Raw genomic sequence first — 26,066 nt, forward strand, 5'->3', positions numbered from 1 at the left:
CCCATAAACAAACTAGTCAAACCTGTCTGAGCTCTGATTACAAAGCGCTAACCCACACTACTGAAGAGCAAACCAGCGGACCTGTATGCTGCGGTGTGCACCTGCAAGCATCAACCTTGGTTTAGTTATTTTTATCCTCTTGCTGATAATTTGTTCCACGGTGCAAGCTCAGAAAAATGAAACGTTTGCAAGGAGTATGTTTTGCACTTTGCTTTGGATTTGTGCAAAATACACTTGCTCTCTTTTGCCCGAGCGGACAATTTGCTTTGAAGCATCAGTGTGTTGGTTGCCATCCTACCTGTTGGGAATGCAACGGACACGAGCTGTTTGAGTGCACAAAATGTGGCGTCGGTAAGTATCTCCGGTGTGCTCGTGCGGGTCTGTAACAGGATTGTAGTTTCTGTTTGTGTCCTGAGACAATTAAAAACTGAACAATAGGCAATTGCCGGTGAGTTGCAATTAACTAATCAGCTAGTAAACTCCAGAGAGGATTACAAGTAAATGATTAAGCAGCCGCAATTTACGTGTCGCTTTGGTGACCAGTTAATTTAGGTTTCACTGTATTAAGCACAAATACTATTGGGAAGCAACTACTGTGTGTGTGTGTGAGAGAGTGTTTATTTATATTGTAGAGAGGAAATACAACATGGTGAGAATAAAAATGTACGGTATGCTACTGTATAAAACACGTATAAAGTAATTGTAATTGACGGAGCTCAACTGTGTCGCTTTAATGAATTGCTAAAAACAAGTTGTACTTGTGAAAGGTATATTGTTAAACATTCATATCTTTAAACTCTCGATTATAAAATCTGAGTTAAAACTGGAAGGATCTCAAGAGTCATATTTTAGAATGTAGTCCATTATATATATATAAAAAGGTCCCTGTTTTAAAATAAGAAAGAGTACTGTAGAGGTCTCTGTTTTATTACTTGGCTAGTTTTGGGAAACCAACAGGTGTTTTCTACTTTAAAAAAATTGGAGTTAAAGACTGGAATAAATATTTTGAAAACATTCCCCAGTCAAGTAAACAATCGAAAAGTTGTTTTTCTTGTGCATTTATGATTGTCATTTGTTTTTCTAATTCAATAATGTCAACTATATTTTGAGATATATGCAATATAGTAAATTAACATTGAATTGGAGGAGTGAGTTTCTGAGATGAATCCAGCATTCTTTTAAATTAAATCACACACACACACACACACAAAAGTAAATGGCAAGAGGTAATGAACTTGAAAGAACTTGGCTACCAATTTGTATGCACAGCTGCTAAAAGTCTGACAAAAAAAGACACACCTTACTTTATCTGCATGACAAAATAATAAGCTTTTGATATGAGATCAATGCCAGGTGAACTTTAATTCAAACTTTTAAAATAAAAATGATTGATGGCTTGATAATTCTGAAATGCATTCTTGTTTTAATTTGGCTGGGAGATTATTTTTCTTCTTAAAGGGGTAGCCTGAAATTCATAGCCCTGTCTGATTTTTGTGGTCGGACATGTTTACCTACATGCCCCTTTAAACCCTAATCTTCCATATGCAAACAAAGAGACAACGCCTGTCTGGGAAAAGCAGCATGCACACTTCCTGGAGATGTACAAATACATTCAATTAATTAAGGCAAATGCTATCTAACGAGTTGCTACAGCCTATTTAAAATTTAGCAAAACACTTTATTTTACATAGTGCGAAAAGAAGTATTTTGTGTTTGCTACTTAATTCACAACAAAAAGTGCCAGGCAGGGAACAGTGTAAGACTCACATAGAGCCGAGCCATTACAGGTTTTCTCAGCCTTGATTCAATCAAAATAATGGCAGCGCCATAGCCATAATCATTTACAGCTGTAGCCCCATAATCTTTGTTTTAATGTCATTCATTTTAAGTTACACATTCAAAGTATAGGTGCAGCGTCTGATTAAGCAAAGTTGTGTGTAAGTAATATCACACAAAAAGCTGTAGTGGCTCAAATTGCTATGCATTGGGAGGGGGTCTTTGATTGTACATTGTTTTGAACAGCACCCCACTGAAACTTGTGTAAGGAAAAAAAGCAGTTCACAGATGATCTTTGCAAGATTTGTTTTTTTGTGTAGAACCATCAGACGAGGTAGTTGTGGCTTTCTTTCCAGCATAACATTTACATAAAGCTCTCTGTCTTCTCCGTGGAAAGTGAAATATCAACACTGTTTTTTTCCTCTTCCCTAAGGTAATCCAGCTACTGTGTTTAGGACAGTGGAATGTTATCATGCAGGGGTTGGCTGATTGTATTGCAGTCACAGCCACTTAATAAAATGCCTGGATAGTTGCTTTTGTTTCCTGCTTTCAAACAATTGCTGAGAGGCATAGTTTAATTTAAGTTTTCCACCTTTCTATGGAAGTCAAGCCAGGATAAGTTATAAAGTGAAGAGTCTTTTAATGTACATTATAATATTACATGAATAAAATTCATGCTTTATAAAAAAACACATGAATATATTTATGCCAAAATGTTATTTCAACAGTCAGGTATTTTCATAATACTTCACATTCTATCTGCCTTGTAATATGCCTAGGTCAATTAATACAGTAGCCTCTGATACACAGACAGAACCTGAATGGATAAAAAGCCTACTGCATAACTGAAAATCCTCCACTTTCATCTCTGGATTTGAACTTCTTTATCCCTGTATTTACTAAAGCTAAAGAGCAAGTAGCTTATCGTGGCCTATGTATCTTATATGCCTGACATTAGGAAGAGACCTAGAAAGATCACTGTGTATATTCTCACCAGTGCCCCCCCAAGTTTTTGAAGCCCCTGGTGAAAACTGTTTATCCAGATCGTATCTGATAACACCACCAGTGAAAACTGGATAGCAGTTCTCTCCAGTGGCTAAGAACTGTGCTTTGAAATGGGACATGCTTCGGCATGACAGAAAAGCCAAAAGCAGGCATACTCTGACCTTTCCATAATGTGGATTCAGAACCACACTCTTGTAATGTGATAGCCCTGGCAACAAGCCCCGTGAGCAATGTCTCTCCACAGGTATCTGATACCTTTGGCTCAGTACTCCCACTCACAGCCCTTTCTCTACACAAAACAATACAAAGAATGCCTGTGCCCCATTCTGATTGCGGAACACCACTCTCAGTGGCTGCCCACGCCACAAAAATGTCCAAGACAGCTTTATTTTTTTAATTTTGCCAGGAAGTAACTGGAGATTAGAAATCTTTTTTAGAAGTGAGATCTGAGCAAGAAAACCGTGAATAAACATCATCATCCCTTAGCATCATCTACTTCAAATATCCTAAATAATAAACTTGTCTCGCAACTAAACATCGATTCGTCGGCCATGCATGTTTTCAATTGTGTTTGAAGGCTTTTGTGAAGTCTACTTTACAGAAAGCTTCTTGCTTTTTAAGAATGAGGTTTTGCATATATTCTTGTACTATGTATACTAATATACAGGTGCATGTTTACGTTTTAAGGATTTGGGTGAGGTCTATACGTTTTAAAATAAATAATAAAACGGATTTTCACAGAAATAGTGATGACAGAGAGTGAAATACTAGGAATGTTGCAATGACTTTGCAGTGTTGAACTTTTTTTTTTTTTTTAATTGGAATTTTAAAGAGAATGGAACCCATTCCTGAACTTTCCTTTTTTGGAAGACAGCGGGTGATTCCAATTATCTTTCTATGCTAGTCTGTAGATTTTGGACATTTTTAACTGCTCATTTGTGGGCATAGTCCTTTTAAACAATCACCTCTGGTGTGGATGTTGGCATTGTTGAAATTAATTGAGTCTTTGCCTGCAAGATACTGTAAATACAGCATAATGGAGCTTGGCCTAAGGTAATAGTATGTCGAGAAGGGCATCATCTTTATAATAGTGCTACTTGATACTGTCACAACTGGTATACTACTATTACCAACGACTCAAAACTGATTTATTCAGTGTGGCTTTTCTAAGTACCATTACATTTTCTGCATTATGAAGTCTATACTGTAGCAGTCTGAACCGAGTTGTACATTATTTATTAGCAGTAATTAAGTAGTACACCAGTAACCATTCAGTAATACATTAATAGTGTAAGTGGAACAAACATAAGCAAATATTTAAAGAGTAAGTAGCTTCAAATATCATTTTAATTGCTTTTTTTCCCCATTTCTCTTATTACTGTGTGGTGTTTGCCACCATTCTGCAGGGTTCTGTGTTTTGGAGTTCCAATATTGAGTTATCCTTGTTTTTCTAAAACTGGTCCCCAGCTAGCTTTGAGCCCCATGTGTCCCATCTACTCTCTGTCCATATAAATATATTCTGCAGTCAGAGCTCAAAGCCAGATAAAGGCAGACTTAGAGAACAAATCACGATAACCACTGCATTCTATTGTGAACAGCCTTTTTGTCCTCGGCAATCCTTAAAGTAAAGGTATCATTACAGTGGAAACAATCCAGGTCCTTTGTTGGTTTAGTGGTGCTGAAGGAGTAACGCTTCTGTGTGTGTGTGTTTAAATCAAACAAAACCCCTCATCCAGGTCATAGATACTTTGTATTGCACTCTTTCAATCAAGAGGAGTTTGACACTCATATACTTTCAGAAAATGGCTCCTCTTATTAACTGTTTACTGAAGTGACAACTAAGTAACAGACAGAGCCGTGGCCTGGGCTGCAAGTATTAAGCTTTTCTACCAGCGGCTTATTATTTGTCAGTGGTCAGTGTTGGAAAGCAACAATTAATCCCTAAAGCTGCAATTCATTTTTTAATTTTTTTTTTTTTTATATATATATATGATAGGGCATCTCCAGCTCTAATTTTACCTGGTATTGTGATGTCTCTTTTTTAACCCACAAAGTGGTTGATTCAATAAATCTGATAAGACTATAGTAAGCAGACATCCGAGAAATGTATGTTGGTATGCAACCGAGCAGAGTTATGGGACACTTTGTATCAGAATTACAGTCTCTTAAAGCAGCTCCAGGCTTGTCAATCCGTTTCCAGAATTCTTTTGTTTTGTGTTTTTTTTTTTCCAGATGAAGACGGGCAGGAGCGCTTTTTCCACCGAGGTCGCTGCCGGCTGCACTGCCCCAGAGGGTTCTACCCTGAGCAGGACCGGTTCACCTGTGAGCCCTGCATGGTAAACTGTGAGCTGTGTGCCGACGCCAAGGTCTGCGCCAAGTGCACAGGAAACTACAAGCTTCAAAGTGGAGTCTGCCAGACCACAGAATGTAAAGAAGGTAGACCACGGTTAATTTCTACAGCAGTGAGAGCTGACTGGGCAATCCTTTGTGATCCAGTTTTGTATAAATGTTTTACTAAAATAGAGTATGTTACCTCAGCTGTCATTTTAATAGTTTATTTTTATTATTATTATTATTATTATTATTATTATTATTATTATTATTATTATTATTATTTTATATAACATTTCTCTTACCATTTGACAGTGTTTGCAAACAGCCTCATGCTGCAGTATTCAAATCATGTGACAGTGGGACCTTTCAACTCAATATCGGAGTAACAGAAGAACCCAAAAAACACTGATTGCACCATAAAATAGGAAGTGAAATGTGAACAATGAAATTAAAATGTACACCGAAAAAACATTCCTAAGGATTTATCTTGAATAGAATATATTTATCAAAAAAGAAAATGCATGCACATTTTGAAATGTGAAAATGCATGTACGTTATGACAGCTTTCTTTATTTGATGTTGTTAAGTAGGGTTATCAATCTAGAAACAGTTGAAACAGGTACTGGGTTTCCGTTAAAGAGCTGGGATTGCTGAAAGGGTCTGTCTGGTGTTCAGGGCCAGATTGGTGCTTTAATGGCTGTGTTACTGTTACAGGGCAGGTGGAAGATCCTGAAACCAGAGAATGCATTGATTGTGAAACTGGATGTGAAACATGCTCTGCAGGTAGGCATGCATTCGACGGGTATACCCTTTAAATCTGATCTCGTTTAAAGTACTTATCAATGTATTAATCGAACTGGAATAAAAATCTGCACTTGGCAACGTATCAAGAAGAATGGTAGTGCTTCAGCACATGCACACATACATTCATTAATGCCAGATAATCATAACCTACAAACTTTGCAAAGCTGTATCTTTTGAATCTTTGCAATTTAAATGATAACTTTAGCCCAATAAACAAATAATTCCATTATACTACATTTGCCAGTATGTTCAGTAATTTCAGAAATTCTTGTTCCTTGTGAGCTATAACCGGGCAATACAAAAGTTGTCAATGGGACAATAGTTCATTGTAGTTGATTCAATTCCTGGGAGCTAATGAGAGAAATATTTTATTATTATTATTATTATTATTATTATTATTATTATTATTATTATTATTATTATTATTATTACAGGAAGTGAAAATAAGATCCTTGACTTTTTTTTTCAGGGCTTGAAAAAATTGTTACCAGGTTATAATGTAAAATATAATAAAACAATGCAGTAAACAGTAACCCAGGGTATTATAATTTAGTACTGAGCTTGATTATGGTTCACTGCAGCTTTTAAAAATCATTTTTCCTCTCACACAGGTGACCCAGAACTTTGCCAAAGTTGCATGGAAGGCTATTTCTTGTAAGTAATGGTCCATTTTGCATCATCTACCTTAGCATTTAGTACCGACAGGCTACTGTTGAAGTCTTTCTGGAAGATCATTCTCCTGAACATCAGGTTACCTTAAAGTACCCTACCAATGACTGTTTTACTGAAATGCTATTTTAAGAGGTACTTTTCTTAGTTTTTTTAACTGTTAAAAAGCTAGTTTACTTCTAATATATATATATATATATATATATATATATATATATATATATATATATATATATATATATATATATATACACACTACATAATAAGATGGATATAATAAGTTAATTGCTAAATATTACTACAGCAACTTATTTAAAAGAGAATTTCAGTCAACTTAACCCCATTTCAATGGTGCGATTGATTTGGAATTGATAATCCCTAAATTAGGGTTTGAAGAGTTTTAGCTAACCTTTGTATTACTTTAAAAATAGATTGCTATATGTGAACTAATGATTCACAAAGAATTAACATTTGTTAATGTGTTTGTAAACAAGGCAGTTAGTTAATAAACAGTTAATAAACTACATAGTGTCTCTTAAATAAAGCGTGACCATGATTTGACCGTTTAATTTTTGTTCTTGATGGAAGAGAGAAAGAGGGAGTCACACTCGTTGCTAATTCAGGCTGCTCTGAACCCACAAAGGTTCAGTGGGTTTGGTGGCTGGTTAATACAGGCTTTGAGTTTGTGTTGAACCATTCTTAAAGTTGTATTATTGAAGACTTTGTGCCATGGTGTAAAGCCTGCTTGACTTCAAATAAATTGCAGCTTTCTGTAAACACAATGTATTCTCAGAGGCCTGTCCTATTAGTATCCTCAAAATGAATGGAAGGGAGCATACTACATACAGCAGACTGCTGAGTTCAAGTCAAAACCCAATAAGCTGTATCGGTATGTTAATTATTGCCATTTGTGCCCATAGGGCCGATAAATGTTCTAGCAGATAGCGGTGCAAAATCATAGCTAGTTTTAAATAAGCAGTCCTTGGCTCAGACCAGAACTAGAAAACATGAAGAAAACACCCTTCTTGATATGTCTAGCCCTTTTAAAGTACCAAATTGTTAAACCTCAAATGAAAGACATGCTCTAAACCAAAAAAAAGAGCTACAACAAACTTAGTTATTTTAAGTATCATTCTTTACCAAGCGGGCAAGTATTTTAAAATATATTTAACAGGTTATTAATGTTCAATGGTGTTCTGCTATTAAATGACTGTGATCGCAGTGCTTGAATAATACAACAGGTGTTCTCCGAGTGCCTGTCTTCCAGTCAGCATCACGGGACACAGAAAGCATTCACCTGTTTCTCCAGCTCTCCAGGCCCTGGTTTATATGATAGGGCGTGTCTCCAGCTCTAATGTTACCTGGATGCTATTGTGAGGTTTCTATTGAATGGTGGCTAAAGGCTACAGGCTGTGTTGTCAAAGCTGGAAAATCAGACATGATTAAGCTCCTTTTTTGTAGTAAGGTCTTTGATCATGATCTTGAGTTTTAGATTTTAAAGACATCTCAGATTTTCTCTTATATCATACAGACATGTTTTTCGTGTTGTCAGACTAAAAGAATCTCTCTTGAACGGAATACTCTAAAAAGATTAGTAAATAGAGGGATTGTCAAATTACAAACCCATTAATGAAATGGCTGAGTTTGTTTATTTCTCGTTTGGTAACCTTATTGGGCATTTTTTTCTGAAAAATGACGATTTGGATTAAAGCTTGGAAATCGGGCCTTTTGTTTACCTCTTATTGAAGTGCATAACATTTATTATTCATGAAAATTTTTACATGTGTAGTAAAAGAACCAGAAAAACAGTATATTAATATAGAGTATCTTATATATTAAACTTGTTTTCATAAAGACTATTTAATTACCTCATGAGTTAATTAATTGTGAATTGATATTTTGGGAAGCAACAGGCTGCTGAGTAAAGTTGGCATTTACCCTTTCTCGCCTGTCCTTTTTTTTTCCCCCCTAGATACAGACACCAGTGTCGCCGGGGCTGCCCACAAAAGACCTATGGGGATGAGGGCAGGAAGATGTGCTTTTCCTGTCCAACTCCCTGCATTGACTGCAGGAGTGACAGCCTCTGCCTGTCCTGCCAGGCTGGTCATTATTTAAGTGGTAAGAAAGACAGCCATAAATGCATTTCCATATACAATACATTTCCTTAGACACCTTCTGCATGATGAAAGACCATCTGCATGAAATCATGCCCTTTGAAATATTAATGATTTAAAGTATACCTTGTAATGATGTTGCGCTGTAATGCGCCTTTAAGGTGTTATATTTAAAAGCGCTCCCCTCTGCCAGCACACTTTCTCTCTGAACCATAATGTTGCTTACCCTGATATTTTACCTGAGTTTCTACAACACCTTCCAATTTGGATAGCAAATCACAGCTGTGTGGGGGAACAGGACCCCATACACTGTGCAAACCAAACTGATGCAAATGATGGTGCCAGGAACTATGAAGTTATTTCCTTGGGCCATCTGACATCCGACAAGCTGTTTCTCAGTAACTTGCATGGAAATAGCCTGGATTCTGAATGTACATCGCACTCACATAACTGTAGATTAACCTAATACGTTTGATTTTTTAAACTTCATAAGTCTAAGTATTGCCAAGTAGAAATGCAGGGATTCAAGTTTGTTTATTGTGCATAGTATTTTCAAAGCATTTTACAGTCAGAGCAAGCTACCTGATGTACATGCAGACAGTAAACAGTACAGTTGTTCTCATCCAGACCCTCTACAAACCGGGATTCTGTCAAAATGGCATCATTTTCAGGTCCCATCCAAATCCAATTTGAAATGAATGGTGTGATAAATTCTACAATTCAGAACCTGTCTATTCTTGACTCAGTTGTAGTACAATATATTGTGTGAATACAATGTGGAGCACTGTGGAGTAGTGGTTAGGGCTCTGGACTCTTGACCGGAGGGTTGTGGGTTCAATCCCAGGTGGGGGACACTGCTGCTGTACCCTTGAGCAAGGTACTTTACCTAGATTGCTCCAGTAAAAACCCAACTGTATAAATGGGTAATTGTATGTAAAAATAATGTGATTTCTTGTAACAATTTTAAGTCACCTGGATAAGGGCGACTGCTAAGAAATACATAATAATAATATTATAGATATAGAGTAAAATCCTTGTTTACATAATGAAGAATGTAACACTGAAATGAAAGGAGTCTTTGAAAATCATGGCAGACCTGGACAGTAATTATTCTACTGCATGTACTCTCATTTAGTTTTTGAATGTGTTCAAATAGTTTTTTGTAAGTAAAGTATTAGATTTTCCAGTACCACTGTAAACCATTTTCTGGTCCCAAGCGATGCTGGATTAGGTTTACTGTGTATTGCACCAATCACTTTTCAAAATTGCAGTATATTCGTGTTTACCGTTATTCCAATCACTGCTAGAATACTTTTCTTATCAATTTTAATCTCCCTATCAGAAGTTTCCACATACTGAGAGGACTTGTGTGTGTGTGCATGCATCTCTTGGTTTCCATCTGCCACAGTTATTTGAAAATGAGTGACTTTTGTTTCCAGGGGGAAACAGAGCAAAACAAAACAAAGAAAGTATGTAAATAATACAAAGAGGCTGGTACCAAATCTCAAGCAACATCTAATGAAATGTGGGTGTGTTGTGGAGTGTTAAGGAGTTGCCAAACAGAAGGATGATGTCAGACAGAAGATTATTTTCAGCATGCAGGGGATGTTCACCTTTAACCTTTGACTGCAAATGGAATAGGCAGCAGCCCCACGTTGATATTGGAACAAGCTGCAGCAGTTTCGTTGTTTGGAAGTAAAGGTTAAAGCAGGCTATTCTCTTCCATCCACTTTCTCAAAACAAGCTGTTTCTAACAAGCTGATAATTCTCACAATTACTCAGATTACTTTGGGGTGCTTTGACCCCACACTCCCTGTTAGACACCCAGAGAGCAAGCATACAATGTGGACTCCAGAGAGTGGTGAGCTAATAGTATTGCAGGAACTCATCATGCCCTGCCATATGCTTCACCCACAGATGGATCTTGTGTAAAGCAATGTCCGGATGGCACCTACGGCGAACCAAACAGCTGGCGCTGCGAATCCTGCCACGGCTCCTGCCAGACCTGCCACGGGTTGCTGCCGAAGAACTGCGATTCCTGCCCTCAAGGGAACCTGCCTATGTATGGCCAGTGCCCCACTGTCAGCTGTGTGGAGGGCCAGTATATGGATGGTAAATCTGACTCCTTTGATTATGCTGTAAAGAAAATCCTGTCCCTCCCAATAAGCACACTGTCTTCTAACTTACATACAATATGTTGTAGTTTGCACAAGCATTGCTGTTCATTTTCTTTCTTTCTTTCTTTCTTTCTTTCTTTCTTTCTTTCTTTCTTTCTTTCTTTTTTTTCTTTCAAATCAATTAGCATATTTATTAATGGTGCTTTTGTGCATGCACCATAATCTTTTTTCAGTTATTTATAGAATGCTTGGATTAAGCCACTCTAAGCACAACACTGCCCTCAACTGGACACAAATAGAAAAATAATCAACAGTCCGGTATATCTCGGTTTAACTGCTGGAACGCCACTGTGATTTGTAAAGTAAAAATGATTTAATTGTGTTAAACAAATCAAACCCAACCAGGTCTGGGGATTGTAACTAAGGACTGAGATAAATGATATAAATGTTAATTTCTGTAAGAATCCCAAGACTTTGCCAGTGTAATCAAAAGCAATGGAATTGCCGGCTTTAGTTTCATGCCAAATGCACAATTCAGTATAAGTTCATGATGAGTGTGTACTGTTCTCACCCTGCCGCTCTCCTCTTCCTAGCTGCTGACAGTAAGTGTTACAGCTGTGATGTCTCCTGCAAGACCTGCTTCGGACCTCAGGCACTGGACTGTTCCTCGTGTTGTACTGGTAAGCCTGTTTAAACAAACAAACAAACCTAAAACTGCAACCCCTATGTGAAACTGCCACGTCTCACAAGAAAGCCCTCTTTTAATGATACATCGTTCACATTGTTGCATCATTTGGACAATGGTTGACCAAGAGTTTAGGTTGGTGTTTTTCTTTCATCAATAATTTAATGATTTACTCAACTTTTCAATTCAGTGAAATGGCTCTGAATGTGCATACCCTCATGATATTGATGCCTGTTTCCAATCTTCCAAATGTGTTAACAACATTAATTCAGTAGTTCGGGACAAACACCAATCACAAAATGTTTTAGTACAAATATTTATTGTAGAGAATGCGGAGTATGCGATTTAACAGAAAAGTATGCTGTATATACACATTCATTTGGCATCAAACCTAACTTGGTTTGAGGGTTCGCTGCCTGGCCAACTGGACGAGGCTGAGACCCCCATTTGATAAAACATAAAAACTGTTGTTAAGAAAGGTGGAGATGGGGAGGTGGTGGGTTACGATGAAATCAAAACGCAACTGAGAGATAAGTGAAGAGGGTATTTATAGTGCTAACAATTTAAATTAGCTAATGTGTAAATTGAATGATTCAATTTGGTGATGCGGAGATTGGTGTCTGACCCTCCTCCCGAACTTTAATTATAAATTTCATTTCAGTAGTTCGGGACAAACACCAATCACAAAATGTTTTAGTACAAATATTTATTGTAGAGAATGCGGAGTATGCGATTTAACAGAAAAGTATGCTGTATATACACATTCATTTGGCATCAAACCTAACTTGGTTTGAGGGTTCGCTGCCTGGCCAACTGGACGAGGCTGAGACCCCCAAAAAGAACAAGCCGGTCTCAATGCCACAATTAGAATTGAATATAGCCCACTTGAAGGTTTAGCCAACCTTTAACAAATGATCATCAGCACGCAGGAGAGGAAAACAAAACCCATTTTTTGGGAAATAAACCTCTGGGAATCCATGGCTGATTCGATTGCCCTTCCTCCAGGCAGGCTACTAACACTTAAGAGCACATTTCTGTAAAAGCATTTTTAGGCTCCATAATATTTGTTATGTAAACTTGGTAAGCACTGGAGGATCAACGACCTAACCGTTTGATAAGAGTGTCTGGAACTCAGTGGGAAAAAGCTGCTACGATTCTGAAGGAAGGACCGGAAAACTGCTCAGCTGCGAATCCGGACCTGGAAATAAATCAGGTGAAAGAAGAACAAATGTTGGGTGACGATTGTTCAGTTTTCGTTAATAAACAGCGGGCCTGAGGGTGATGCGCCCTGAGAAAGATGGAGATGGGACATGGGAGTTTAATTTATAAACAAAATTGAAAAGCTTTCTCTAATCTTCCTGGTCCGTTTTACTTCTTTTGAGCAGGAAGGAAAGGGTATCAGATGAGGGGATTGCTAGGTCAGAGATTAAGGGGTGAATCTGGGGGTTGAATTTGAGAGCGATGTAGACTCCCAGCACCTATGGGAACCCAAGAAGGCCAAGAAAAAGAGCTGTAAGGTTTTATCTAAAACAGGCAGGAGTAGCTGGAGCAGATGAGAGGCACCAAGAGAGTACGTTGATGGCAATAGGTAGGCAAGCAGGAGGAGAAAGAGATTCTGATAGTTGAAGCCCTTTCAGGATTAGTGAAATTTGTGAGTTGCAGAGTGTAGAGCTGGGACACTGAAATTGAGTTGAGTTTGTAGAAAAACTTGATGCCGGAAATTCAAATCTTATAGCTCTGTTCTTAAGGGACATAAAACAGGATGACACTACGGGCACTGGAAATGATGGAAAGGAATGTTGAATGCAAAGTGAAATTTTAAAGCAATTCCAGGATGACCGGTACATTTGCAGTGAGCGGGGATTGATGCTGAGAAGAGTGGTTTCTTGAGCCTGCAGAAATCAGGGAATGCAGCAGGTGGCTCACATGAATGTGTCTGAGTTTGCAGGAGGTCGTCTTCGGAAGCCAATGCTCTGAATCTCTGCGTTTGGAAACGAGAAAGAGAATCAATTATATTCAGGTGGCCGAGAATGTGTTGAGCTCTGAAAATGAACTGATGAGTAACAGATAAACAGGTAATCCTTCTGAATATTCTCATTATATGGTGGGAGAATGAACGATCTTGTTAAAGATTTAGACTGAAGGTGAATTGTGAGTGGAGAAGAATGGATTTTGAGCCCAGAAGACCCCCAAAAGGAGTGCGGCTACAGCAAATGGACACACTTTGCGCAATGACGAGGAGTGATCGGTTATAGGAATAATGCTGAATTCGTTGGGCCATGGAGCAGAAAACCAATTTTCCCTTGTAGTATCCTCCAAAGCCAAGAGAGGGAGCTGCATCTTTGAACGGCTGAATGTCTTTGTGCAGCAGGAGACAGTTGTCGTAAAAGAAAGTACTGCATTCCTTTCTTTTAGTAGGAGCTCCCACAGGCGGAGTTCCTTGCGAAAAAAAAGGAACCAAACCATAAGTATGACATCATTGAGGGAATCGACAGAAAGGATCAAATAAAGAGAAGGTAGGAGATAAAAGCTCTGCCTCGAGGATTTATCCTCATTGCGTACAAATTGCAAAGCATATGACATGGTTTATTTAAATTTCAAGAAAGCTTTTGACAAAGTCCCACATAAAAGATTAATTTCTCATATTGAACGCAGTAGGGATTCAATGAAATGCATGCACGTGGATTAGGGAGTAGTTAACATGTAGAAAACAGAAGGCCTCCAGAGTATGCAGTATTGCGGCCCTGACTGATATTCAAAGAAATGGGAATGGTTTTGAAAGTGTTTGAATAAACTGCCGGTAAGCTGAAAGAAGAAAAGCATCTCACAGAGAAGAGACCACTATGGGGTCGTGCTGGACACCCATGGCGGCCAGGGAGGTCACTGCAGGGGCCTGCTGAATGCCTGCAGTGAGGGGAGGGTAGCCTAAAAGGTTACATTTGGAAGACCGCGGAGGTAAGGAATAGAAGGGGGCAGTGGGGCCCTGTTGAAGCTCGCAGCTGGTAGAAACCCGTTTGACAGAGAAGGGAGCACTATGGGGGCCTGCTGGACGCCCATAGTGGCCAGCAAGGTCACTGCAGGGGCCTGCAGTGATGGGGGGTGGGGAATGCGGGAGCAGCCGCACCCAACTGTAATTACTGATTAGAGGAGACATCAAAAATAGAGCAAGGTAACCAGTGGTGTATTACAGGGATCAGTATTAGGTCCTCTGCTATTCCTAATCTACATAATGATTTAGATTATGGCATAGTAAGCAGACTTGTTAAATTTGCACACAACACAAAAATAGGTGGAGTGGCAAACACTGTTGCAGCAGCGAAGGTCATTCAAAATGATCTAGACAGCATTCAGAACTGGGCAAGCACATGGCAAATGACATTTAATAGAGAAGTTTAAAGTACTGCACACAGGCAAGAAAAATGTGCATTATAAATATCATATGGAAGATACTGAAATTGAAGGAATCTTTGAAAAAGACCTAGGAGTTTATGTTGACTCAGAAATGTCTTCATCTAGACAATGTGGGGAAGCTGTAAAAAGGCCAACAAGATGCTCGGATATATTGTGAAAAGTTTTGAATTTAAAATCAAGGGAAGTAATGTTAAAAATGTACAATGCATTAGTAAGACCTCACCTAGAATACTGTGTTCAGTTCTTGACACTTCATTAAAAGAAAAAGGATATTGCTGCTCCAGAAAGAGTGCAAAGAACAGCGACCTGTCCCGGATTTAAAACACATGTCGTATGCAGACCGGACCGGACAGAAAAGTGGAAATATAAAAAATACAATCCCCTGAGGACAGGCTCAATGGGCATGAAAATGTGTTTGATATATTGGCTTTAGCCAGTCATGCGTTTTTCCCAGCAATTTTGATTAAGAATATGGTGTGGTCGATTTGCATATTGCAGGGAGCAATCTTCGTGAGGGACTGTTGATGCTGGGTGTGGTGGAGTTACGGTGAGCGAAAATGAAGGAAGTTACAGGCAGAATAGCACAGGTTCCTTCAATGAAGTTATTACAAATCTGGCAAAACAATCTCTGGATACAAATGCTCAAAACTGCCGATGAGCAGTGAGGGAAGGGAACCAGAAAGGTTAGGGAACCTGCAGTGAGAGAAGGGAACCAGAAAGGTTATAGTTAGAGGTGAAGGGAGCACTATGGGGGCCTGCTGGACGCCCATAGTGGCCAAAGAGATCACTGCAGGGGCCTGCTGGACGCCTGCAGTGAGGGAAGGGAACCAGAAAGGTTATAGTTAGAGGTGAAGGGAGCACTATGGGGGCCTGCTGGACGCCCATAGTGGCCAAAGAGGTCATTGCAGGGGCCTGCTGGACGCCTGCAGTGAGGGAAGGGAGCCAGAAAGGTTATAGTTGGAGGTGAAGGGAGCACTATGGGGGCCTGCTGGACGCCCATAGTGGCCAAAGAGGTCATTGCAGGGGCCTGCTGGACACCTGCAGTGAGGGAAAGGAACCAGAAAGGTTATATTTGGAGGTGACGGGAGCACTATGGGGGCCTGCTGGACGCCCATAGTGGCCAAAGAGATCACTGCAGGGGCCTGCTGGACGCCTGCAGTGATGAGGGGGTGTAACCAGAAGGTTACAGATGCATATTATACAACAGTGGCGGGTGTCGAAACCCCAGGATAGATCGCGGGAGCAGCCGCTCCTAACTGTAAAAACAATCTCTGGAAACAAATGCTCAAAACTGCTGAAGCACAGAAAGATAAGCATTTCACAGAGAAAGGATCACTATGATGGCCTGCTGGACGCCCATAGTGGCAAAAGAGGTCACTGCAGGGGCCTGCTGGACGCCTGCAGTGAGGGGAGGTAACCTGAAAGGTTATAGTTGGAGCCAGAATGCTCAGGAACTGCTAAATGAGCCTTTGATTGACAGGTGCGATGGTCCTGCTTTCGGATTTTTTCGGTAGTAGAAGCGCTTCGTGGAGATGCAGTCGGTGCGGGGGAGGTGTTTCAAGTCCGCTTATAATACGCGGAAATTGGGCTTGCTTCTTGAGTCGCGGGTTGGAATTTGTAAAAACACCCATACTGACATGGGTTGGGCTTGTTTTGTGATACTTGGCAACACTGGGTAAAGCAACGATCAGTGCTGACGTCATAGCGCCTGCGACGGGAAGGATGAAATAAAGTAAACTAATTCTCCTTACGTGCTGTAGATTTGAATGGGATGTTGTTGCTACGAAGATAAAGCTGGAGCCGGGAGATCGTCCAGTCTCTGATTTCAGGAGTTGCGGAGGAACGAGTGGCCAGGCAGGAGCCATGGCAGACAGGAGAAGCTGACATCTGGGAAGAGAAGTTTGGAGTGGTAATACCGCCGACCGAAGTTGTGGTGGAGTTGGCCCGGGAAGGGCTGGTTGAACTGGTTGCGAGGATCTCAGCTCCGGGGAAACAGCAAACAGATCGTCATCCGTCGAAACGGAATAATCCAGAATGCAGACCATGATGCGTGCATGTACGATGAAATCAAAACGCAACTGAGAGATAAGTGAAGAGGGTATTTATAGTGCTAACAATTTAAATTAGCTAATGTGTAAATTGAATGATTCAATTTGGTGATGCGGAGATTGGTGTCTGACCCTCCTCCCGAACTTTAATTATAAATTTCATAAAGAAATTACTTTCTTGGAAAAACTATTCTAAAACTTATTTTGCGGCAATGTGGTTTCCGTTGTCCTTGCCACTGAACTAAACGGGCAATAAACACATTGCGCTTGCTAAGGGAAACAAATGGGGATTCTCTTTTACCTTCTTCATTATCCTGTTTTTGGGTTTTTTTTTGGAAAAAAAACATCAATAAACCAGTGCAGTATTTAACGAGGGTGTGTACGAAAACAGAATTCTTTAACAAGTAATCTATTTTTAAACCTTTATGGGGCATGTCATATTTTTATCATAAATACCAAAGGGAGTTGTTTTCTGTATTGTTTCTTTTTTTCCAGGTTATTTCCTTGACCAGGAGGGGGCCTGTGTGGAGCACTGCCCTGTGGGCTACTTCATCAACCCTGCCACCCAGCTGTGTGAAGAATGCTCTGCAAACTGTGAGAGCTGCGAGGGGGCCACTGAGAAGTGCCTCAGCTGCAAGAAGGGACCATTCAGTCTCTTCCTCCATCAGGGGAATTGCTGGTCTAACTGCCCAGAGTGAGCGATCTTCCATTTCGAAATATTATACTGTGTGTCTCAAATCAAGGTCATTCTCTAATTAGCCAAATATCACTGAATAGAAACAAACATGCTCATTTATAAATGCCAGAGGTATACTTTGTTTTCCAGTGATTGCTCTTACAGTAAATTACCATATTCATTTTTTTTAAAAATATTGAAATCCTTTATTCTTTTCTAAAAGTCTCTTTTTAATCCTATATGGGATACAGCATTGGTCTGCTTGTGTGGTACTCGCAGTTGCTGCAGTTCTGGTTCTCCCCAGCAGGAGTCACTGCTGCAGTGGAGTTCTACAATTGGTGGTGTGCAGAGGAGGTGCTTAATTATGGGTCCCATGATCGCCAAGTTGAAAACAGTTTGTATCCAGTCAAATCTGAATTTTCTGAACCAAAGGCATGCCATCCCCCCCCCCCCCGAGAGGTTCACTTATACTGTAGTATTTACTTTAATATCTTTATGTAGGGGTTACTTTGAAAGTGCAGAGGGCACATGTGAAGCTTGCGACAGCCTTTGCCTGAGCTGCGATGAGAATAAAAGTAACTGCATGTCATGTGCTGCGGGGCTGTACCTGGAGAATGGGCGCTGCAGTCCTAACTGCTCAGTCAAGTACTACCCTGATGTGGATGGGACCTGCAGACGCTGCCCGGCACACTGTCACACCTGCACTGATGGGAAAACCTGTAAAGGTACGCGTTTGGTTATTATTGGCTCTGGCTGCTCAGCAGCATTTTATCTGGATCAGCCGCCCACATGTTACTGTAAAATCTTTCTAAAGATGATCTTCTGTAGGCTGCTTTAGCTCCAGCTGCCAACCACTCTACATGCGATGTCAAACTAACAAGGATGGATTTTTACATTCCCCTTACTGTTTTATTGATTGATTTAAATGTAATGAAGAAGGCAGTTCAGTCACAGAACTTGTGTACTGCAGACAACCTGAGAGGCAGGTAAAGGCAGATCTAAAGAAAAATTTTAAATAAATATTGGAGGAACAGAAACACTCGGAATTATTGCAAAACCATACAATTGCATGTGGAATGTAAAAAAGCAATTAAGCAAAATGTCTACTTACTCTTCAAGTCTGACCTTCCAAGGGGAACCATTTAGACATAAATAAATACATTGGGTTATGCAGTCCTGCTCTGAGAAGTAGACAGGCAGATGTATGTGGTCAGGCTGCAGTATGATTTATTTTCATCAGAAATAGGTCATACCTGGTTAATTGATATTTTCTAAAGTGTTGATAACATTCCTCTGCAGCATGCAGCTATCTGTACCTGCTTCTCAATGGCGTGTGCAAGGCCACCTGTCCTAAAGGGTATTTTGAGGACTTGGACCAGGGGAAGTGTATCCCGTGCCACTCTACCTGTGCAAGCTGCTCTGGGACACAGCATGACGACTGTGACAGCTGCTCCTCCCTGTACCCGAGGCTGTACGAGGGGCAGTGCTCCGTGGAGTGCCCTGCTGGAACTTACTATGAGTCATCAGCCAAGGAATGCCAGGGTAAGGAAACAGTGCAAACAATAGGAGAGGAAGTGATTGATTGTACTATGATACTAAGTTGACATGTGGTGAGAAGGGTGTCTCCTATTGTAGATTGGGTGAGGAGACTAGATGGCACTGTGTGCTATTAAAAAATAAAATATGTATTTTTTTTTATCTTGTCTCAAACCACATCTCTAGCAACAGATTAAACATGACAAGCTGATAGAAAAATAAAGTAGTTTCCTCAGCCTGCAAACACACCAACAGTAGAGACGATTTGACTCCACACAAGTGCATGGTATAGTTACTGTATATTATTGCAAAATGTGGTTTGGAAAATACACTGATTTAAATAACCCTAGATCCCAATGGCCAAGTGGTTTGTAAACATTGGCCAACCCATTGACGTACAGTAATTGCTTGTATTTTGTCCATTTTGTCTAACCATCCATTCAGGGTTATATCATATTCCTAAAGAGAAAGATCCCAGTGCTCCCATCTGCTTCTTTTAGTTACCTGGTGGTAATTCTTTTTCTGCAGTTCCGGTATTTTGGGCCATTTTCTTGTTCTGAAACAAACCTATTGCTTTCCACATTGTGTATTAAACTAGCCGCAGATTTATTGTTTTGGGTTATCATTTACTCTTTTCAGTGGCTCTTTTTTCATTGAGGAAAATCAACCCAATACTGCCAATGTTGGTGTTTATATCTAATATATACACTAACTGCTATGGGAAACATAATTCGTTCCTTGCAAAAACGAATATCTCTATTCAATAAAAAAACACTGTTCAGTGCAAATGCATTTACTTCTATTGGAAGATGAGTCACAAATGCAAAACATTTCCAAAACTAGGACATTTAATTTTCATGTGATCTATTTGTATCAGATCTACTTTCATCTGATCTACTTGTATCACTGATAATTGCTGAAATATATTATAAAATAAGAAATAGTGCCTTTTGTGTTAATAGGAATGCTATTGATAACATTTTTGTTTTGCTTCTAAGCACTGGTGTTTTATTTCAAGCCTTTTGAGTTTCATTTTAGGGTAGAACATAACTCGCTTCATACATTCAATATAAAATATTTGTATTTAATTTTTTAGAATGGATAACAGTTAGATCAAGAAGGTTATTGTTTTATTTCTCTGTGAATGGAAAAATGTAGAAAGTTATTTCACAATAAGTCCATTCCAGTTTTCAATCCTTGCCAGGTTCATCTACAATCATGATTTAAAGCCATGGTCCTGTTTTTCAAGCTGTTCCTGTTTTAGCAAAGCTTTGAAAATCATGAGATCTTCTGCAGACCACCCCCATTTAATAACAACCCAGATTCTTAATCCTTACAATTACACACCCCTGCTGTTTGCCAGCGCACAGTACAGACAGTACACAGAAAAATGGAAATCAGCTATTAAGATGTCTGGTTTTTTATTCCACCTACTTTGCATAGATGCTTATTACTTACTATTAATCATTATAAACTATTCAAATCATTTATAATCCAGTGGTTTATAATCGAGGGATGTATGGTACTGTACTTGCAATCTAATCTGCGATGTACAACTGTTCATCCATCAATGACCGGTATAAAGGAAATGAAAACTAACTTGAGGTCTGTCTTTCAGAATGTGATCGGACTTGTACTGGTTGTACCGGACCAGAGCTGACAGACTGTACAAAGTGTAAGAAGGGGCTTGCCCTGGATCCTGATACGATGATGTGTGGGGTGACCGGGGATTCCAACTGCCCTCCTAAAACGTTCCTGCATGATGACAAGTTTACCTGCATGGCCTGCCACAAGCAGTGCGAGTCCTGCAATGGGCCCAATGCCAACGACTGCCAGACCTGCGCTCTACCCAACTACCTGTACAGTAAGCATGCTGATCTCATCTTGGACCGTTTTTACAGTTGTTTATCATTGCATCCCCCTTAAAAGATGAATTCTACCCACGATATATCTTCATTTCCTTTCCTCCAGATGGCACGTGTCTAAGGGTCTGCTCAGCTGGCACATTCGAGTCCAGTGAAGAAGCTGATGGTGTTGAGCTAGGTTTCTGTTCTGCCTGTGACCATGTCTGTGCCACTTGTACAGGAGCATCCCCTAAAGACTGTACAACATGTTCTTCAGGCTATTTCAAATTCATGCGTCTCTGTATTTTACACTGTCCAGCTGGGTGAGAAATATTTAATCATTTGGGTATTGTGTCATCTAATATACATGTATAAAAGTTGGGAAAAATCATAAGCCACGTTATTTTGTTTGTAGCCTTTTTAGAAATCTAGGGCTGTATTCAAAAGTTCTTGTTTTTAGAAGGGAGCTAAATGTTGTAACAGATGACACATGACATTACAGACATTGTCTTTAACTGTAGACTGTGTCTTGTGTCTGTTTTGCATGTAGCCGTTATTGTCTTGCCAGTCTTGCGATGAGACTTTAATTAACACCAGCTTTCAATTGCAGGTATTATCGCAGAACTACCCGCTGTGAGAAATGTGACCCGTCATGCCGGCTGTGCTCAGGCCCCGGGCCTCAGGCTTGCCTGCCCTGTCCTCCCCACATGCTGCAGCTGGACGGGACTAGGCAGTGTGTGGAGCACTGCCCAGAGAGATTTTACCAAGAGAACGACAAGTGCAAGCAGTGCCACACAAGCTGCAAAACATGTAAAGGTAATACAGCTTTTGCTGGGTTTTTTTTAAATTTCTTTTTACATAACTATATAAGTTTACAGTTGAGGAAAGGGACCAAATGTATTAATATGTAAATGTGTTCGTTTACAGTACTGTATATTACTTGTATAGTGATATTATTTATATATAGTATTGATGTTTAGCTGGATTTCATTTCTAGGGGGAGAGGGTGTGCAAACTGTAGGTTTCTTAGGATTTCTGAGAATCTGCAGTCAGCCACAGTAAAACCATTTTTTATTTTCTATATTCTGGGTGCAAGTCAGTACCAGCGGTATATTTTGGTAGTGTTTGTAATAACAACTGCACAGTACAAAATGAGTCATTTTGTTGTTTTGGTGGCTCTGTTTGCCCATACAGACTACACTCCGCAGGGCTGTCTGACCTGTGATTGGGGAAGTACATTACAGAACGGGATCTGCTACCCTCGCTGTGAGGAACAGCGCTACCTCTCAGAGGATGTAAGTAACACACACCACAGCAGCCAAACCCAACCTGCCATTCCAAAAAAAAAAAAGTTCCAAATAAAATCTGGGGTTAGATGCAGTGAATGTATTGCATGTGAAAGGCGGAGGGGTTGACAGCATTGAAAGTGGTCTGCTTTGTTCCTTACCCAACCGATTTGTAATCCCAAGTTGTATAATTGTGACGGTGGTTTAGGATAAGGTTGTACACTTTCAATAGCAGTTGTTAACTGGCTGGAACCACAAGGACAGAGACTATGGCATCTGCTGTATATCTGTAACGACGTGACCAATTGAACTGTTTTGCAATATTTGTTTCAGTGATATGGAAATATACTGATTAATATTTAGCTAAACCTTTTAACAATATATACTTTGTAAGTTACAGGTTTGGCTTTCACATCTTACTTTGTTGGTGCTTTTATGATTTACTGTATATTATAATTTGACAAGGCAATGAAGGCACCCGGAACAACATATGTCACACAGTTTTCCTTTACTGATGTCTAGAAAACCATGGAGGAAGGTCCTTTAATGATACTGATGGTTTTAATTTAGCATTTTCAAGCATGGCAGGGATGCATTACTAACATGCTTGTTCTGTTTCTATTTACCCGCTAGGAGGTCTGCAAACTTTGTGACAGCTCCTGCAGACACTGTTCTGGTCCAGGCCCCAATCAGTGTGTGAGTTGCAAACCGAACTTTGCTCTGCACCCAACTGAAAAACGATGCATTGAGTGCTGTGAGTCTGAGGTGAATCAGACTGACTGCTGTCTTTGCACTACTAACTCAGGTAAAGAAGCATGTGTGAATAGCAAAAACAACAGGCAGTGCATGTTCTTATAATGTTTACTTGCAAGCAAAGGTAAGGGATTTTAAGCAATCAACTGTTTTCAATTTAATCAATGTGCGACACAGTCTGTTTATTATTTACCGGACTTGTGACATGTGAAGCATTGCCTCAGTGAGTCATTCCCTCCAGGCACTTCCTTGTGTGTTTTATAATCACTAGTTTGAGCTTTTGGATTGTGTGTGCTGCTACCCATTCCAATTAAAACACTGGGATTATTTAAAGAAAAAAAACAGTGCAAAAAAGATACAAGGACACCTTGCACAAAACATAATCCCTGCAGTATTTTTTTTTCATACCTTACAAATGCCTTGTGTGATCCATGCATTACTTGCATCATCAAAGCATTGCACTGCATGTATGTTTCTTTGGTATGGGTAAGCAGTTAAGAAAGATTGGCACCAAGAACAACTTCAGCTTGCCACTAACATCAGTCTGTTAATACAATACTTTTGTTTATCGACGGAGTTAACTAAGAACCAGAATTTTCCAAGTTGTCTTCAGAAGGTATATTCATTTTAAAAATGAGTTGGTCAGTGAAGCAATTGTTTAAAGAGGTGTTAAGGAAGGTGCTGCTCGCATTTATTTAACTTGTATTTTGTCTATAAAGCTGTGATGGCTAATGCCGACTACAATGGATCAGTATGCAAAGCATCCTTTTTGTTTTTTATCCACAGAAGTAGTAACTCTTATTTTCTGTTTGCCAGCTCTGTGTGTAGAGCGTCCACATCCTGAGCCGGAGAGGAGGCTAATGTTGGAGAACATGAACTCACTGGCGATCTCCCATGTGTCTGCTACAGTGCCTGCTCTGGTAATGCTGGTCCTGGTGATCACATTGGCCGTGTTGGGTCTGTACCGGGCTCGGGCCAGGAAGAAGCTGTGCTGGAAATTGAGTTACGAGAGGCTGAGTGGCAGTGCTGATCCCAATGCTTCGTACCGACGTGACATGCTGCATGGCGTTCCGGACCCTGACGACAGTGCTGACGAGGCCGATGTGGTCTACACCAGCAGGGACGGCACAGTGTACCGCCGATACAACTTCATAAAGGCTCAGGATGAGGAGGCAGAGGGGCATGAAGATCAGGCTGCTTATTTAAACAAGGCAAGGTGTTAGACCGCCTTGGCAAAACCAATGTCAAGCTCAAATATTTTTAAACCGTTGATGAACAATTTGAGTTCTGGTGTTGGCAAACAATTGCATTAGCTCTACGAGTGTCTCGTCATTATGATCATGGTAATATCATAGCATAGGAAAGATTCTAAACCAGAAGGTTTGAGCTGTACAGTGTGAGTTTTTATAAGATAATCACTTGTTTTGGCTGCATTATGTTATCCCTAATTTCTACATTTCATTTTCTAATTTTAATAATATCATTTGCCCATTACTTTGCCTTTTAAACACTACTGCTTATCAACTGTTTCACATGCCCATTTTGCAAGGCAGCCTTTATAACTGTTAATTTTTGTTTGTGTGCACGTCACAGTTGGTGGAAGTTATGTCTGCCAGTTTCAGAAAGCAGTGTTGAAGAGAGATTTCAGGCTTTGAAAGTATGTAAAGGTAATGTATAGTGCCCCATACAGTGTAATTAGTATTATTTACATTTAATTGAATCAGGTTTTTATGTTTTAAAAGCATTGTTGACAATAAGAGTTATATACATGTTATCAACTAAGGGGCACTTTGCCTTAAATTCTACCCTTTTTATAACATTTAATGTTATATATTTTTGATACATACAAAGCACAGATAATGAGATTCCCTCACACATGGTTGTCAAGCTGCAGTAGGCTATACAACAAGACTCTCTGGTATTTTTATTACACCATTACGGAGTATCACAGCAGGCCAGGTCTAGCTTTTAAGTTGTACTTACTGGCAGCAACACATTAGTTAAATAATATATGAAAGCTAGCATAATATTAAAAGAATTGTATGGAAACTGAGAATCCTCTACTTTCATAGAGATCTTTTAATAGTTTGTATTGAGGGGGCTGAACTAAAACTAACAAGTTCAGTGGAGATTGAGCACTAAAGAGAATTGCATTCATTTTGAATGCTGTATTTTAAGGAAGATTACTGCGATAAACTTACTAACTTGACCTGTTAGGACTAAGCATAAGTTCATGTACCTGTTGATAGTAGTAAGACAAATGTTAGTTAATGCTATTGAAACCTTGTGATTTTGTATTTTGTGTATCCAAAATAAAAAATAGCCTGACAAAAACGTTTTGTTTTTTTTTTTACCCACAAAAAATGTCCATTGGACATATACAGTAATCTGTTTTGTATCTGCCCGTCACATAGCCACCCTACCCGTTTATCCACCATGATCAACCTCTTCAGCAAAGTTTATTATTGAATAGAGAAGATTATTTCAGTTATTGTAGATCCTACCAAAGTTTTCCGTATGCTGCCATTGCTGGTTGTGTCACGTGAGCTGTTCAATGTGTTGATATGTAAATAAATCCTGTTCGCCTGCGGGGTGTATCATCTTCAACCTCCATCTCGATCTCCTGCCTGTCACTCAGCAGTGAATGCACGCACCCACATGGGCTACCTTGTCACAAGTATTAATACCCTGTATCTTTCTAAACAAGGGATTTAGGGGGCTCCCTAATAAAAGCTGAATCTCAAAACAATAATTGTGTGAATATAGTAATTGTTACAGCTGTGTAATGGTATTTAAAACAGGATTCATTCATGCGACTTTTTACATATCCCCCCTTACTCTGGTCCCATCGCAGTCAGATATGCAACAGATTATTGTACTAGTACCTCCAGTCTTAAAAAATGTCTTAAGTGTGTGTTATATTATTACTAATGCATACTCAAGTAATCACCTCCCTCTACAAACATCCTTGTATGGCTGTGTGACAGAAATATAATGAGTTCTGGTTG

General features: G+C 39.6%; 2 protein-coding genes across 2 annotated transcripts in view; one reads left to right on the top strand and one right to left on the bottom strand.

Annotated features, from left to right (window-relative positions):
* LOC117964287 (OTU domain-containing protein 7A-like) overlaps positions 1-366 on the bottom strand; it is a 110,182-nt gene extending 109,816 nt beyond the window's left edge. Inside the window, exon 1 of the mRNA XM_058995041.1 lies at positions 299-366. The gene's annotated coding sequence lies outside the window, so the exon portion shown is untranslated. The remainder of the gene's footprint in view (positions 1-298) is intronic.
* Positions 1-25,454, top strand: LOC117428317 (proprotein convertase subtilisin/kexin type 5-like). The gene is made up of 16 exons (XM_058995035.1): positions 1-351; positions 5,014-5,217; positions 5,830-5,898; positions 6,531-6,573; positions 8,561-8,706; positions 10,620-10,814; positions 11,413-11,499; positions 17,459-17,657; positions 18,141-18,364; positions 18,939-19,181; positions 20,794-21,039; positions 21,147-21,342; positions 21,630-21,835; positions 22,214-22,314; positions 22,939-23,110; positions 23,875-25,454. Exons 1-16 carry the CDS (start codon positions 177-179, stop codon positions 24,279-24,281), a joined length of 2,913 nt encoding a protein of 970 aa, XP_058851018.1. The 5' UTR covers positions 1-176; the 3' UTR covers positions 24,282-25,454.
* Positions 25,455-26,066: the final 612 nt, after the last annotated feature.

The sequence above is a fragment of the Acipenser ruthenus genome, chromosome 21, assembly GCF_902713425.1.
Source record: "Acipenser ruthenus chromosome 21, fAciRut3.2 maternal haplotype, whole genome shotgun sequence".
NCBI classification, from domain to species: Eukaryota; Metazoa; Chordata; class Actinopteri; order Acipenseriformes; family Acipenseridae; genus Acipenser; species Acipenser ruthenus.

What these genes read in the sequence shown, in the direction of transcription:
- LOC117428317 (XM_058995035.1), top strand. Translation starts at nt 177, where the DNA reads ATGAAACGTTTGCAAGGAGTATGTTTTGCACTTTGCTTTGGATTTGTG. An exon ending in TGCATGGAAGGCTATTTCTT is followed by an intron (nt 6,574 to 8,560) that starts GTAAGTAATGGT and finishes TTTCCCCCCTAG; the next exon opens with ATACAGACACCAGTGTCGCC. An exon ending in GGAGGGCCAGTATATGGATG is followed by an intron (nt 10,815 to 11,412) that starts GTAAATCTGACT and finishes TCCTCTTCCTAG; the next exon opens with CTGCTGACAGTAAGTGTTAC.